This window comes from Salmo salar, chromosome 03 (genome assembly GCF_965601325.2).
Source record: "Salmo salar chromosome 03, fSalSal1, whole genome shotgun sequence".
NCBI classification, from domain to species: domain Eukaryota; kingdom Metazoa; phylum Chordata; class Actinopteri; order Salmoniformes; family Salmonidae; genus Salmo; species Salmo salar.
In genome coordinates this window covers 16,424,740-16,442,495 of record NC_138293.1, presented here as the reverse complement: position 1 = coordinate 16,442,495, position 17,756 = coordinate 16,424,740, and the positions used below count along the sequence as shown (strand labels likewise).

The following is a 17,756-nucleotide window of genomic DNA, read 5'->3' as shown; positions in this document are numbered from 1 at the left end:
ATGATAGAGATGGAAAAGAAGTTCAACAAATGGTCAGACAGGCCACTTCCTGTAAAGGAATCTCTCAGGTTTTGACCTGCCATTTGAGTTCTGTTATACTCACAGACACCATTCAAACAGTTTTAGAAAATTTAGGGTGTTTTCTATCCATATGTAATAAGTATATGCATATTCTAGTTACTGAGTAGGAGTGGTAACCAGATTAAATCGGGTATGTTTTTTATCCAGCCGTGTCAATGCTGCCCCCTAGCCCTAACAGGTTAAAGCAAGGCCCCTGAACTCTCGTGTATTTTCTGCACTATGCAATGATATGGGCAGCGACCATGTAAGACTTTTACAACATATAGAAAAGTGCGCTGGTTATCAAGGGGCAAAGTATTGACATATTTTGGGGAATTTAGAGACAAGCTTAAAAGTTCTTGATTGGCCATAATTTCCACTTGTCTGACGACGAGTTTCTCACACGACTGGCCTATCTGGGTGATGTTTTTTCCTCGCCTGAATGATCTGAATATTGGGATTACAGTAACTCTCCACAACTATATTCAATGTGTGGGATAAAATTGAAGCTATGAATAAGAAGTTGGAGCTCTTCTTTGTCTGCATTAACAAGGACAACACCCAGGTCTTTCCATCATTGTATGACTGTGTGCAAATGAACTCAAGCTTACGGACAATGTCAAATGTGATATAGCGAAGCACCTGAGTGAGTTGGGTGCACAATTACGCAGGTACTTTCCCAAACCGGATGACCCAAACAACTGGATTCGTTATCCCTTTCATGCCCTGCCTCCAGTCCACTTACAGATATCTGAACAAGAGAGCCTCATCAAAATTGCAACAAGCGGTTCTGTGAAAATCTAATTTAATCAGAAGCCACTGCCAGATTTCTGGATTGGGCTGCACTCACGAGTATCCTGCCTTGGCAAATTGCGCTGTTAAGACATTGATGCCCTTTGCAACCACGTACCTATGCGAGAGTGGATTCTCGGCCCTCACTAGCATGAAAACTAAATACAGGCACAGACTGTGTGTGGAAAATTATTTAAGACGGAGACTCACTCCAATACAACATTGCAGAGTTATGTGCATCCTTTCAAGCACACCCTTCTCATTAACCTGTGGTGAGTTATTCACAATTTGATGAACAAATAAGGTTTTATATGTAAGACGGTTAAATAAAGTGCAAAATTATTGATTATTATTTGTGCCCTGGTCCTATAAGAGCTCTTTGTCACTTCCCACGAGCCAGGTTGTGACAAAAACTCACTAATTCTTATGTTTAATAAATGTATCGTATAGTGCGTGTGTGGCAGGCTTACAATAATGGCAAAAAACAACATTTGAGAGTGCGCTGACCCTCGTGCTAGAGGGGGTATGGGACTTTTTATTGTTTGGGAACCACTGTACTAAGCTACAATGGCAAGAAAAAGTATGTGAACCCTTTGGAAATATCTGGATTTCTACATAAATTGGTAATAAAATTTGATCTGATCTTCATCTAGGTCCCAATAGACAAACAGTCTGCTTAAACTAACAACACACAAACAATTATACATTTTCATGTCTTTATTGAACACACCGTGTAAACATTCACAGTGCAGGGTGGAAAAAGTATGTGATCCCTTGGATTTAATAACTGGTTGACCCTCCTTTGGCAGCAATAACCTCAACCAAACGTTTCCTGTAGTTGCGGATCAGACCTGCACAACCGTCAGGAAGAATTTGACCATTCCTCTTTACAAAACGGTTTCAGTTCAGCAATATTCTTGGGATGACTGGTGTGAACTGCTCTCGAGGTCATGCCACAGCATCTCAAATCAGGTTGAGGTCAGGACTCTGACTGGGCCACTCCAGAAGGCGCATTTTCTTATGTTGAAGCCATTCTGTTGATAATTTACTTCTGTGTTTCGGGTCGTTGTCCGGTTGCATCACCCAACTTCTGTTGAGCTTCAAATTGGCGTACTGATAGCCTAACATTCTCCTACAAAATGTCTTGATAAACTTGGGAAATCATTTTTCCGCCGATGATAGCAAGCTGTCCAGGCCCTGAGGAAGCCCCAAACCATGATGCTCCCTCCACCTTACTTTACAGTTGGGATGAGGTTTTGATGTTGGTGTGCTGTGACTTTTTTCTCCACACAGTGTTGTGTGTTCCTTCAAAACAACTCAACTGTAGTTTCATCTGGCCACAGAATATTTTGCCAGTAGCGCTGTGGAACATCCAGGTGCACTTTTGCAAACTTCAGACGTGCAGCAATGGGTTTTTTGACAGCAGTGGCTTCTTCCGTGGTGTCCTCCCATTCTTAATCTTCTGAGATCCCTTTGTTCAAGGCATGGTTCACATCAGGCAATGCTTCTTGTGATTAAAAAAAAAAAACTCAAAAACGTGAGTTTGCTATAGGCCAAGGCAGCTCAAACCAGCATCTCCAATCTCGTCTGATTGGACTCCAGGTTTGCTGACTTCAATTAGCTTTTGGAGAAGTCATTAGCCTAGGGGTTCACATACTTTTTCCAACCTACACTGAATATTTAAATGATGTATTCAATATAGACAAGAAAAATGCAATAATGTGTGTTATTAGTTTAACCTCTTCACTATAGGGGGCAGTATTTTCACGGCCGGATGAAAAACGTACCCAAATTAAACTGCCTCCTACTCAGAAGGTAGGATATGCATTTTATTAGTAGATTTGGATAGAAAACACTCTGAAGCTTCTAAAACGGTTTGAATGATGTCTGCGAGTATAACAGAACTCATATGGCAGGCAAAAACCTGAGAAAAATACAACCAGGAAGTTTGACCTCACATGGTTGTAGTCATTTCAAATGATGTTCTATCTAAACTACGGTGTCTGTGATGTCATATTGCACTTCCTAAGGCTTCCACTAGATGTCAACAGTCATTAGAACCTTGTTTGAGGCTTCTACAATGCAATTTGATTGAATAATACCCGGAACAGTAAGTGGTTGACCTGGTGTCATTGACTTACCTCGTGCGCTCACATAGGGCTAGCCATTTTTATTTTTCTTCTGAAATGAATCTGCTATTGTCCGGTTGGAATATTATCGAAATTCTACGTTAAAAACACCCTAAAGATTGATTGTGAACATGGTTTGACATGTTTCTACAAAACGTTGAGGGAACTTTATAACTTTTCGTCGACGGTGGATAGATGCATTTTGGAATGGTGATCTGGACGCGCCATCAAAACGGATTTATTTCGACATAAATTATGGACTTTATCGAACAAATGAACATTTCTTGTGGAAGTGGGAGACCTTCCGAGTGCATTCAGCCGAAGATCAGCAAAGGTAAGATAATATTTGTAACATATTTCAGCGTTTTGTGGATGCCGTGGCTGGACGGCTAACTGAATAGCTTGGGGCTCAGTACATTTACATTTTAGTCATTGAGCAGACGCTCTTATCCAGAGCGACTTACAGTAGTACTCAGAATATTGAACAATGTGCTTTCTCCGTAAAGTTATTTAGAAATCTGACAAAGCGGTTGCATAAAGGAATAGTTCATCTATACTTCTTTAATTAATTGTTATATATTTTGTCAACGTTTATGATGAGTATTTCTGTAAATTATGGTGCCCATTCAATGGAGATTTTGGGGTGAATACATTTTCTGAACGTCACGTGCCAATGTAAAATGGGTTTTTTGGATATAAATATGAACTTGATGGAACAAAAAATGCATGTATTGTCTAACATAATGTCCTAGGAGTGTCATCTGATGAAGATCGTCAAAGGTTAGTGCATAATTTTAGCTGGTTTTGTGCTTTTGGACGGCTACCCTTGCTTGGAAAATGGCTGTCCTTGCTAGGAAAATGGCTGTGTTGTTTTTTTGCTGTGGTGGTATCCTAACATAATCTAAAGTTTTGCTTTTGTTGTAAAGCCTTTTTGAAAATCAGACAACGTGGTTGGATTCAGGAGAGGTTTATCTTTCAAATGGTGTAAAATAATCGTATGTTTGAGAAAATTGAATTGTGGTATTTTAGTTGTTTTTGTATTTCGCGCCATGCGATCCCATTGGCTGTTGGCTAGGGGTTCCGCTGGCAGAACGGGGTTCCGCTAGCGGAATGCCTAGATGTAAAAAGTTAAGCACACCGTTTGTCCATTGTTGTGACTTAGATGAAGATCAGATCAAATTTGATGACCAATTCATGCAGAAATCCAGGTAATTCCAAAGGGCTCACATACTTTTTCTTGCCACTGTATATGGAAATGTTATAAGAAGGTCATACCAAGGATCATTTAGGCATTTATATTTTGAATTGTAAAATGCCTTGAAGTATAAAAATAAATTTTAAAAAATGATGAAAAATGTAATTTGGCCTTACTGCTATTAGCCCATACAAACGCATTGAACAACAGATTCACTACATAGAACAGATAAGCCCCCAACCCCCCCACAAAAAATGTGTACAGCCGTTCTGACAACCTTCAGACAAGTGCCAATATGCTTGTTGGGGGTCATAGAGCAAAACTGAGAGTGCCATCTTTCCATAGAGGGGTCATAATAGTTTGTAGGCAAAACCGTTTGGACGCTGCAGACGATTTTGTGAGAAGACCGATTTTCTGGATGTTGCATGGTCTGACAAACCCCACTTCAGCTCTGTCACCTTTCACCGCAGATGCGGAAGTGCAACGTCGGCGGATGCAGTGGATTAAGACGACAACAAAAAACATCTCTAGTTTAAATATACAGATTTGTATGGGGATTTTATTATGCTAATTACATTTCCGCGTGGGAGCGGACATCGGCTCTAGGGTTTTTTAATCAAACAGTACATTTTATGTCAATTTCAGTTGTAACCTACCGTCAAATGAGGCTATGCACTCGCAATGACCAATGTGCATTTCGCAAAGCCATATCAAATATCGTGTTTGTAAAGCACATTGCTTTCGGAAAGTATTCAGACACGTTGACTTTTTCCACATTTTGTTACGTTACAGCCTTATAAAATCGATTAAATATATTTTTTTACTCAATCGACACACAATACCCCATAATGACAAAGTGAAAACAGGTTTTTAGAAATGTTTGCAAATGTATTAAAAATAAAAAACAGAAATACCTTATTTATTTAGGTATTCAGACCTTTTATGATGAGACTCGAAATTGAGCTCAGGTGCATCCTGTTTCCACTGATCATCGTTGAGATGTTTCTACAACTTGATTGGAGTCCACCTGTGGTAAATTCAATTGATTGGACATGATTTGGAAAGGCACACACCTGTCTATATAACATCCCACAGTTGACAGTGCATGTCAGAGCAAAAACCAAGCCACGAGGTCGAAGGAATTGTCCATAGAGCTCCAAGACAAGATTGTGTCGAGGCACAGATCTGGGGAAGAGTACTAAAAAAATGTCTGCAAGTATTGAAGGTCCCCAAGAACACAGTGGCCTCCGCCATTCTTAAATGGAAGAAGTCTGAAACCATCAAGACTCTTCCTAGAGCTGGCCGCCCAGCCAAACTGAGCAATCGAGGGAGAAGGGCCTTGATCAGGGAGGTGACCAAGAACCCGATGGAAACTGACAGAGCTCTAGAGTTCCTCTGTGGAGATGGGAGAAACTTCCAGAAGGACAACCATCTCTGCAGCACTCCACCAATCAGGTCTTTATGGTAGAGTGGCCAGATGGTAGCCACATGAGAGCCCGCTTGGAGTTTGACAAAAGGCACCAAAGGACTCTCAGACCAAGAGAAACAAGATTCTCTGGTCTGATGAAACCAAGATTGAATCTTTGGCCTGAATGCCAAGCGTCACCTATGGAGGAAATCTGGCACTACCCCTAAGGTGAAGCATGGTGGCAGCATCATGCTGTGGGGATGTTTTTCAGCAGCAGGAACTGGGAGACTAGTCAGGATCGAGGGAAAGATGTACAGAGAGATCCTTGATGAAAACCTGCTTCAGAATGCACAGGACCTCAGGCTGGGGCGACGGTTCACCTTCCAACAGGACAACAACCCTAAGCAGACAACGCAGGAGTGCCTTCGAGACAAGTGTCCGAATGTCCTCGATTGGCCCAGCCAGAGCCCGGACTTGAACCCGATTGCACATTTCTGGAGAGACCTGAAAATAGCTGTGCAGCGACGCTCCCCATCCAACCTGACAAAGCTTGAGAGGATCTGCAGAGAATAATGGGAGAAACTCTGCAAATTCAGGTGTGCCAAGCTTGTATAGTTATACCCAAGAAGACTCGAGGCTGTAATCGCTGCCAAAGCTTTCAACAAAGTACTGAGTAAAGGGTCTGAATACTTATGTAAATATAATATTTCAGTTTATTTCAAACAAATTGGCAAAAATGTCTAAATCTGTTTTTGCTGTCATTATGGGGTATTGTATGTAGATTGAGGGGATGACTTAAAAAAATATATATATTTTAGAATAAGGCTGTAACATAAAATGTGGAAAAAGTCAAGGGGTCTGAACACTTTCCGAAGGCACTGTAGTTGCTATTGAGCTGAGAATTGAGAAGTAAAAAGTATCCCTACAGAAAGCTGACCCTCCTCTCCCCAAGCATGACAAGAGGATAGCTGTGTTTTGGGATTTTAAAATGTTGTACAATCAGAACTCATTGTTATATAATCAGAAAGGGGAGAGAGTGGCTCACTCAACACAGCAGCAGGCCCCAGCAAAACAGGTAACATTACCCTACAGGGGAAGGCAGGCAGACCCTTTCATTACATTCATCGTGAGGATAATATACTTTACCGTTTGACCAAATCATGGCCTCCTATAAAAAGAGGATGTTGAGTGCACCGACGCGACCAATACATTTTAAAACTTGCACAGCCAAGTCAAAGGGTTGCAAAATGCTGGCCGTCCACCATACACACACACACACACACACACACACACACACACACACACACACACACACACACACACTTAGTCAAATTAAAGTAGTGTACATGTTGCACCTGGCCCCCTCCCTGTGGACCCCCCCAGTACCCAGCTGTTCAGTGCCTAAACCCTCCCTGGCAGCCAGCTGTGCCAGCCTCTGAACCCAACCCCGGGCAGAGGGCTTTGACAATTGCCAATTCCACGTAACAGAGTGATGCTGAGACTCTTGATTCTTTTACTTATCAAACAAAAACCAGTCATTGCAAAGTTAAACAAACCTCGATGCACAAGGACTACGTGTAACAATTTCCACTGAAATACAGTGCAGATGCAAAGTTTGGTCACAGAATTTCGTTTTTTCTGTTTATGCAGTCAATCTGTTAAAATGTCGGAATGTATCGCTGAATCCTAGACGCTCGCGCTTTCCCTGTTGAAGCGATGTAAACATTGGAACAACACCGCCGAGAAGTCAACTTCAAATCGACAGTTATGTAGAATGTCAACGCCACAGGAAACTCGCAAAGTTGTTAAGCATTCAAAAAAACAGTTGATATGAATACAATTTTAACAAACGTAGCAACTCACCGTCTTCGTTTCTTTGTTACTTCAGAACCTCTCTGGATCTCGATGCATTGTGAATATCCATTCACCTCGTCCAGAACGCTCCAATGAGGCAGGTTATCGACCACGACACAGAAGTCAAGAGTGACGCCTTGGCTAGGTTATTTGTATGTCCTAGTGTCTGCCCCTTTCACGCTTCAATGGGCGTTTCTTAAACCGGGTGGTTTTGGTTCCTGGATGGATTCATTGGCTGAAACAGCATTTCAGCCATGTGTATCAAACAATTTACCACCGGTATAACGCTAAAATACTTGTTTACTGTTGTATTTATGTTAAACTAGTTTATAATGGTAATAAGGCGGGGTTTGTGGTATATGGCCAATATAGGCTACCACGGCTAACGCCTTGATCACACCGACAGCTTTTTGCATTTTGGTACACCATAAGTACATTCATTTCCAATGAAAAGCTGCATTTGCCTTGCAGCATTGCATTGCCAGTTGCAGTGCATTCTGTGTGGTGCATACAGCGTTGCACTGCTTTCTGTTCTGTGTAGTGCATACCTAGGATTTATCGAACTGTATGCATCAAACTGACAGAAATGGTAGCAGAAGGTGAATGTTGAACTTTGTTGTACACATATCCAGATGATGCTGCATACCATTTTGCTCATTTACACTATTGAGGCGTAATGGCTTTATCCATGCAGCCAAAGCAGAGAACGACTCAATCACACCGACAGCATCATTGCATTTTGGTACACCAGAAGTACATTTATTTCCAATGCAACGCTGCATTTGCCTTGCAGCATTGCATTGCAGAGTCAGTTGCAGTGCATTCTGTGTGGTGCATACGTTGTATTTATTGAATGTATGCATCAAATTGTATGCATAGACAGCTTGACAGAAGTAGTAGCAGAAGGTGACTCCTCGATCACACCTACAGCATCATTTGAACAATTGTATGCAGCATCATCTGGATATGTGTGCAACAAAAATGAAACATTGACCTTCTGCTACCATTTCTGTCAAGCTGTCTACGCATACAATTGAATGCAAACATTTGATAAATCTAACATATGCATGACACAGAATGCACTGCAACTAACCGTGCAAGTCAAACGCAGCGTTCCATTGGAAGTGAATGTACTTCTGGTGTACCAAAATGCGTTGACGCTGTCGGGGTCATCGAGGCGTGAATGTTGAAATTTGTTGGACACAAATCCGTACCATTTTGTGCAAAAACACTGCAGGTGTGATTGAGGTGTTAAAGAACAGCCCTTAGCCATGGTATATTTAATGCTGCATTCATAACCAAGTGAGAGGTGGTAATTAAAGGTTGTGAAGATGTAAATAGGACTTTGGTGCATTCATGTTTTGAACTGGGAAATACCATCAAACATGGAGGTCATTTAAGGCTTGTGATTGTAAACTCAGCAAAAAAAGAAAAGTCCCTTTTTCCAGACCCTGTCTTTCAAAGATATTCATAAAAATCCAAATAACTTCCCAGATCTTCATTGTAAAGGGTTTAAACACTGTTTCCCATGCTTGTTCAATGAACCATAAACAATTAATGAACATGCACCTGTGGAATGGTCGTTAAGACACTAACAGCTTACACACGGTAGGCAATTAAGGTCACAGTTATGAAAACTTAGGACACTAAAGAGGCCTTTCTACTGACTCTAAAAAACACCAAAAGAAAGATGCCCAGGGTCCCTGCTCATCTGCGTGAACGTGCCATAGGCATGCTGCAAGGAGGCATGAGGACTGCAGATGTGGCCAGGGCAATAAATTGCAATGTCCGTACTGTGAGATGCCTAAGAGAGCGCTACAGGGAGACAGGACGGACAGCTGATCGTCCTCGCAGTGGCAGACCACGTGTAACGACACCTGCACAGGATCGGTACATCCAAACATCACACCTGCGGGACAGGTACAGGATGGCAACAACAACTGCCCGAGTTACACAAGGAACGCACAAACTCTCCATCAGTGCTCAGACTGTTCGCAATAGGCTGAGAGAGGCTGGACTGAGGGCTTGTAGGCCTGTTGTAAGGCAGGTCCTCACCAGACATCACAGGCAACAATGTCACCTGTGGGCACAAACCCACCGTCGCTGGACCAGACAGGACTGGCAAAAAGTGCTCTTCACTGACGAGTTGCGGTTTTGTCTCACCAGGGGTGATGGTTGGATTCGCGTTTATCGTTGAAGGAATGAGCTTTACACCGAGGCCTGTACTCTGGAGCGGGATCGATTTGGAAGTGGAGGGTCCGTCATGGTCTGGGGCGGTGTGTCACACCATCATCGGACTGAGCTTGTTGTCATTGCAGGCAATCTCAACGCTGTGCGTTACAGGGAAGACATCCTCCTCCCTCATGTGGTACCCTTCCTGCAGGCTCATCCTGACATGACCCTCCAGCATGACAATGCCACCAGCCATACTGCTCGGTCTGTGCGTGATTTCCTGCAAGACAGGAATGTCAGTGTTCTGCCATGACCAGCAAATAGTCCAGATCTCAATCCCATTGAGCACATCTGGGACCTGTTGGATCAGAGGGTGAGGGCTAGGGCCGTTCCCCCCAGAAATGTCCGGGAACTTGCAGGTGCCTTGGTGGAAGAGTGGGGTAACATCTCACAGCAAGAACTGGCAAATCTGGTGCAGTCCATGAGGAGGAGATGCACTGCAGTACTTAATGCAGCTGGTGGCAACACCAGATACTGACTGTTACTTTTGATTTTGACCCCACCCCTTTGTTCAGGGACCCATTATTCCATTTCTGTTAGTCACATGTTTGTGGAACTTGTTCAGTTTATGTCTCAGTTGTTGAATCTTGTTATGTTCATACAAATATTTACACATGTTAAGTTTGCTGAAAATAAACACAGTTGACAGTGATAGGACGTTTCTTTTTAGATCCAGAGCTGCTTTGACTTTCTAACTCAAAAGGAAGATGAACAGAATAAATGTTTTATAAACAATTTGTATTTAGTTATTACAATAAACAATAATTGCTGAAGATGCCGCCTTGTCATCTTTTTTGTTGACCATGACATCAGAGAGGTGCAAGTGGGGAACTGAGCACAGGGATGATAGACGAGTTTCCCAGTTGGAAGGCCATTCAACTTGATTTTTCCCAGTCGTATGGGATAATTCCACCTTCTCACTTGGTTATGAATATGAACGCAGCATAAGGCCCGAGGGGGTGTGGGATATTTAAGCAATAAGGCCCGAGGGAGTGTGGTATATGGCCAATATATCACGGCTAAGGGCTGTGCCCAGGCACTCCAAGTTGCTTTGTGCAAAAGAACAGCCCTTAGCCATGGTTTATTGGCCATATACCACACCCCTGAATACTGATTGGTTGACAGCCGTGGTATATCAGACCATATACCACGGGTATGACAAAACATTTATTTTTACTGTTGTAATTACATTGATAACCCATTTATAATAGCAATAAAGCACCTCCGGAGTTTGTGGTATATAGCCAATATACCACGGCTAAGGGCTGTATCCAAGTATACCACACCACACCCACTCAGGCCTGATTGCTTAATTATGCAATCCGACTGTAGATTTTTTTTTTGTATAGAAAATAGGTAGGCTACTCAGTGTTTGATGGGATTTTATACAATAGAATTTCCACATACCATCAACTCTAATGACAAAGGCTATGGAATCGCTTTCTATTAACCTACCTCGTGAGGTAAGATTGGTGAAAGCGTCCATGTTAGAACCTCTGTAACTGTCATGTTTATTATATTGCTACCTAAGTATACATTTAACCCACATTGCAAGGTAATTACTGACTGTTATTACATCGATTTATTGTTGTTTACACATTTTTTTAGTGTTACATGGTCTACTACCCAAGTTAATGATGGTCACAATTGTGAGCGCTTAAAATATTCTGTCAAAGACCAAAAACAGGAAATCGATGCCTTTATATTGTTTTGAGGAGCAGGGAGACTAAGATCGTAGCTCGACTAATCAATAGAATTTCAGGATCTCTTATGTTGTTTGGATGACACTTCCCATTGGTCAGGTTGGAAACTTACCTCCTTGCATCTAGTTATGGCGACAGAGCGCCACTGGAGTTTATGGTTGAGTGGGATGTATGCAGTACTGTCGCGTTGGCTTTGCCTTTGCTGACACCTTGTGGTAAAATGTCCAACAGTGTAAAACAGGCTCAGCATAAAATAGCCTACACGACAGCAGTCAAGAAAGTCCATAGTAAAATTGCCTGAACAAACATGGCCTTTGCTTTGCTTCTAGGCCATTTATTTATATATAAAACAATTAACAAGCAATTTGAGTTACAATTTGGTTTTTATTGACTTTTGTACAAAAAGGAGGGATGATGATACATAGGTGGCAAAGAAAAGACCACATTAACCAACAACAACAACATAGGGGGTGAAATCGAATGGCATTTCAGATACTGGCTGATGGAAGTTAAAACAAAACATTTGAAATAAATGAGTTCACTAGTAATCCATTTTTCTATTTACACATTTTGAAAGATTTGACCTAAAGTTATCATATTTTTCCTTTAAATATTGAGTCATCAAGCATCTGAAAAAAATATGTTTCAGGCAAAAACAGATTTGACAAATCGCTTGGAACAGTCATCCAACTCGGAAACTTGGGCATCTTTCTAGAGCTCCAATTTTCCGACCTGAAGATCACCGACGTCATGATTAAATCCCCCCCGAGATCTCAGTTGTGTTTGTATACACCATCACCCAAGACTCTGTGGGGAAAGACTGCTCATGAGACTGCAGATCTGATGACCTGTATAGTGTGTTCTGCTTTCAATTCAATACTCTGTTGTATTGGAAACAAAACAAGGCAGTCATTTATATGCAAGTCTATGCTCTACAACAAAATACGTCAGTTGATTGTTCATGGAACAGTTGTTGGTTGGTTTGTTTGTGAAAATGAAATGATATTCCTTTGTACACTAGTTATTCAAGTCAGTATGACTATCAGGGCACTGACAGTAACGATAACAGCTACGCTGTAGTCTGTGGGAAAAGAACTCCAGTATGTTCATTCACATTGCGGTTTTAATACAGTATTTCAGTGGAAAGGAAAATACTTGAAATTGGCATGAGAAAATGAGCAATTATTGTCGATAAAGACACTGTGCTTCCAAGCTTCCATGTACAGAAGGATATTTACATCCATCTAAATGACACGCATCATAATCCCATGTAGCCTCTGCACTGCCGAATAGTATTTAAATCAGGAATCCAGAATCAGTTTAAAACTACTTCAGGGCAGCTTGAATGCCAAAACAATCTTGTCATATTGACACTACAATAATATAAATATTCAGTAAGACTGAGCTCCATCTGTTTTTTTACTTATGTATTTATTGAAATGCCAGATTGAGAATTTGGAACAAAGGCACTTAACCCGCATTGCTCCTGTAAATCGCTCTGGATAAGTGTTTACTAAATGACTATAATGTTAAGAGCTGATAAGTGTGTAGACTGCGACTACATCCTAGATATGGAGGATAGTATGGATAGCAAACAGGGTAAAAAAGAAATTGGTAATTTACACCAAATCCAATTATTTTATGAATGCCATAAAATTAAAGACCATCTTTCAGCATCAAGCCTTACATGATTTAAAGTTAAATACAATATTATAATATACAACTTTAACAAAATAAACAATGTCAACCCACCATGTTGCGACAGGTTCAAACATCTTGACAGTAGTACACAAACAGTCAAACAAATCCTTTGCAACTGAACTGCAGTATAATAATACATGGATCTAAGCAAAATATACACAATAGTTGATATGCATATACATGTACTATATAAACACACACAAATGAAAATCCTTTGCAAGATTAAGTACTCAACTGTACAATATCTGCAATGGGAACTGTTGAGCAAAATACAGTTTTTGCATATACAGTAACACTATTCTTATAATACAATATTAAAATGTCCCACACACACAAGAATGTTAAGTACAAGACCCAAAAGGTCATAAATGTTGAGTTGGAAGCCACTGGTAAGGCAGGGCTCGGGTGTAGGAGCTGGGATGGACCACTAATGTACAGTAGCTCGGCCTTGCTCCTAACCTTAGTGATCTACACTGAGCAAAAATATAACATGTAAAGTGTTGGTCCCATGTTTCATTAGCTGAAATAAAAGATCCCAGAAATGTTCCATACACAAAAAGCTAATTTCTCTAAAATGTTGTGCACAAATGTGTTTACATCCCTGTTATTGAACATTTCTCCTTAGACAAGAGAATCTATCCACCTGACAGGGTTGGCATATCAAGAAGCTGATTAAACAGCATGATCATTACACAGGTGCACCTTTTGCTGGGGACAATAAAAGGCCACTGTAAAATGTGCAGTTTTATCAAACACAATGCCACAGATGTCTCAGATTTTGCAGGAGTGTGCAATTGGCATGTTGACTGCAGGAATGTCCACATGTTGCCAGATAATTTAATGCCAATTTCTCTACCATAAGCCACCTCCGTCATTTTAGAGAATTTAGCAGTATGTCCAACCATCCTCACAACCGCAGACCACGTGTATGGCGCCGTGTGGGCGAGCGGTTTGCTGATGTCAACGAACACAATTGCATTTGATCAATGGACATTTGAATGCACAGAAATCTTAGAAATTGTTGCATGTTGCATTTATATTTTTGTTCAGTATACATGCTTCACTTTTAGTGGAGGGAACTCTACCAGATATCAGGGATGTTGGCTCTCACCTCACCTTGGGGCGGCAGGGTAGCCTAGTGGCGTTGGACTAGTAACCGAAAGGTTGCAAGTTCAAATCCCTGAGCTGACAAGGTAGAAATCTGTCGTTCTGCCCCTGAACAGGTAGTTAACCCACTGTTCCTAGTCTGTCATTGAAAATAAGAATTTGTTCTTAACTGACTTGCCTAGCTCAATAAAGGTAAAGTAAATACACACAAAAATACACAAACGGAGTCAAATGCACATCGACACACACTTATGGTCACAGTCCGAGTCTTGTGAACACACAGGTTGGGAGTAGTGATGAAAAAAACATTGACACAACCTGGCTTCAACACTTAACAAATGATCATCAAGTTGAGGCATCACACCGGTAGATAGATCTCTAACCTGCTAAATGTTGGTACCCTTCTAGGGCAGTGAAGTCTGGGTCATTCATGAGACAACTAGGTCCTTCACAATGACTAGTATCAGAGAAACAATACCATTATACAAAAACACTGAAATGATAGTCAGCTTTCAAAACAAATAAACCACTGGTTAAGTGTGAGGCATGTGTTGTGACTGGCGATCACTAGTCTTGTGCAGCAGTGCACCATATGCATTGCTTCAGACTATAATGGGAAACTCTGACCTTCAGGGGAATGCTTGAAGCCAAACTCATTGTAGTGCATGTATAGTTTGCTTGCTATTCTCTTTTGATATACAGGTAACTGCCAAAAGAAAGAATAAACTTGCGTAAATGAGGGATACAAAGTATATTGAAAGCAGGTGCTTCCACACAGGTGTGGTTCTTGAGTTAATTAAGCAATTACCATCCCATCATGCTTAGGGTCATGTATAAAAATGCCCAGTTTTTTCTCAGGGACTTTAAAAGAGGGGTTTCATAGGAAAATAGAGGGGTTAGTCACCAGATCGCAACCTGATTGAAGACTTACTGGAGATTCTGGAGCAACGCCGAGACCACATTTTCCACCACTATCAACAAAACACCAAATTATGGAATTTCTCATGAACGAAGGGTGTCGCATCCCACCAATAGAGTTCCAGACACTTGTTGAATCTATGCCAAAGCGCATTGAAGCGGTTTTGGTTGCTTGTAGTGGCCCAACGCCTTAAGACACTATGTTGGCGTTTGCTTTATTGTTACATGGTTTTAAAGGCCCAGTGCAGTCAAAAACATGATTTTACTTTGTTTTATACACATTTACACACTATGGAGGTTGGAATAATATTGTGAAGTTGTAAAAATGATAATGCCCTTTTAGTGTAAGAGCTGTTTGAAGAGACTTGAAATTTCAGCCTGTTTTGGTGGGATGGAGCTTTGAAATCAGTTAATAGACCAATAAGAAAGAGTTCCAAACCGCTCTTCCAATAGCAGCTAGTTTTCCCGTCCACACAAACAGTCCTAGCAAAATTCTTGCTTGAGAAATTAATCTGGGAAAAAAAAAAAAAAAAAAAAAAAAAAAAAAAGACACCCACCAAAGTTGGGTTGAAGTTACTGAAACAGCCTGCAAAGCTTGTTTCAAATATTAGCTTACATGCTAAATCCTAGTGAAAAAGCGCCAATTTAATCAAATGCATCTACTGGAGAATTTTATGTAATGTTCATAGCGTTATTATGACACCAGTTTTTGATCGATTGTTTTCAAGCATTCCCTTTCAGATTGTCATTTCCGATACAGGCTAAAGCAGATTGGTTTCATTCTACAAAGACACAGCAACAAACATAAAACTCTTTAAAGGCCACAACATGATATCCGTCTTTCCTTCAGAGACATCTCCTGTTTGACAGGCTCTATAAAAGACTGACCCAACTGTTTCTCCCTGTCCCTCTTTCCTCCTCCCACCCCATCCTTTCTCTGTCCCCAGACCATAGAGCCCCCTTGAGGGTCAGCCTGTAGGCTTAGGGGGTGGGGTTGTTGGTTGGGGAGAAGGGGGCTCCTGTTCTTCTTCTCGGTTCTGGTCCATATCAGTTTTCCTTTGGTGTCCATCTTAGAAATGCCCAACCAAGCCAGTCACTTCCTACTTTCTCTCCAGACAGGAAGGGGAGGGGCTAGCGTTGTAGCAGGTAGACCACCATCTCATAGGTGGACATCATGATGGCGGTGTTGGGGATCTGGCGGACCAGATGGGTGGTGAGACCACGGTACAGGGCGCGGTAGCCCTCCTCCTTAGGTACTGTCAGTAATGTCTGGAAGAAGGAGCGGTACCTGCTGCCCTCCTCTCGTAGCCGGGTGCGGATCACCTCTACAAAGGGAAGAGAGAGGAGAGAAAAGGGGGAGGACAGGAGAGAGGGGAGAGAAAAGGGGAGGGGGGAGAGGAGAGAAAAGGGGGAGGGGGGAGAGGAGAGAAAAGGGGGAGGACAGGAGAGAGGGGAGAGAAAAGGGGAGGGGGGAGAGAGGGGAGAGAAAAGGGGGAGGACAGGAGAGAAAAGGGGGAGGACAGGAGAGAGAAAAGGGGGAGGACAGGAGAGAGAAAAGGGGGAGGACAGGAGAGAGAAAAGGGGAGGGGGGAGAGGAGAGAAAAGGGGGAGGACAGGAGAGAAAAGGGGGAGGACAGGAGAGAGGGGAGAGAAAAGGGGGAGGACAGGAGAGAGGGGAGAGAAAAGGGGGAGGACAGGAGAGAGGGGAGAGAAAAGGGGGAGGACAGGAGAGAGGGGAGAGAAAAGGGGGAGGACAGGAGAGAGGGGAGAGAAAAGGGGGAGGACAGGAGAGAGGGGAGAGAAAAGGGGGAGGACAGGAGAGAGGGGAGAGAAAAGGGGGAGGACAGGAGAGAGGGGAGAGAAAAGGGGGAGGACAGGAGAGAGGGGAGAGAAAAGGGGGAGGACAGGAGAGAGGGGAGAGAAAAGGGGGAGGACAGGAGAGAGGGGAGAGAAAAGGGGGAGGACAGGAGAGAGAAAAGGGGAGGGGGGAGAGGAGAGAAAAGGGGGAGGACAGGAGAGAGGGGAGAGAAAAGGGGAGGGGGGAGAGGAGAGAAAAGGGGGAGAAGAGACTTATTAACCCTGATTCAGTTTAAAAATATATATCATTGGCGATACCAATATCATATCAACCAACAACCATAAGGGTGATACATCATGCATACCGTGGGGGTAGGCGATAGAGGTGGCACAGGTCTTGGAGGTGGCGGCGGCCAGCATCATGCCCACAAAGTCTGAAGCATCCCTCACCGACTCGTCCTCGTCCTGATCCATGCTGGCCTGGGCCCTGGACTCCATCAGCTTGCGCTTGATGCTCTCATAGATGACAAAATGGATGACCGTCTCGGAGATGCCGGCATACGAGGCAGACATACCCCGATAGAAGCCCCGCCAGCCCTCCGTCTGGTAGACCCGCCGCACGCACTCAAACGCATTCATGCGCCTCTCACCGCAGTTCCTGTGGTAAAAACACGTTTCGGGGGGGGTCATTATAGCTAACGGGATACATTTGGCAAGTAACATGTTAAGGGATTCGCAACATCCAATAACGTAATATGCTCTACTCATAACACCTTTTCCCTTAGCACAATGAATCAAAACAATGTTTTATTTTTTACCTCTATTTAACCAGGCAAGTCAGTTAAGAACAAATTCTTATT

At 42.4% G+C, this 17,756-nt stretch overlaps 2 protein-coding genes across 3 annotated transcripts in view; both read right to left on the bottom strand.

Moving 5' to 3' along the window:
• Positions 1-7,582, bottom strand: part of LOC106599042 (SPRY domain-containing SOCS box protein 4) — a 135,922-nt gene extending 128,340 nt beyond the window's left edge. The window contains exon 1 of one of the 2 annotated variants that reach the window (XM_014190096.3): positions 7,448-7,582. The gene's annotated coding sequence lies outside the window, so the exon portion shown is untranslated. The remainder of the gene's footprint in view (positions 1-7,447) is intronic. The other variant, XM_014190097.3, reaches the window with a different exon arrangement.
• Positions 7,583-11,737: 4,155 nt separating this feature from the next.
• LOC106599039 (solute carrier family 25 member 36-A) overlaps positions 11,738-17,756 on the bottom strand; it is a 39,435-nt gene continuing 33,416 nt past the window's right edge. Inside the window, exons 6-7 of the mRNA XM_014190091.3 lie at positions 17,262-17,554; positions 11,738-16,424 (exon numbers count right to left, since the gene is read on the bottom strand). Of these exons, the coding sequence (XP_014045566.1) occupies positions 16,231-16,424; positions 17,262-17,554 (487 nt within the window). The 3' untranslated portion in view covers positions 11,738-16,230. The remainder of the gene's footprint in view (positions 16,425-17,261; positions 17,555-17,756) is intronic.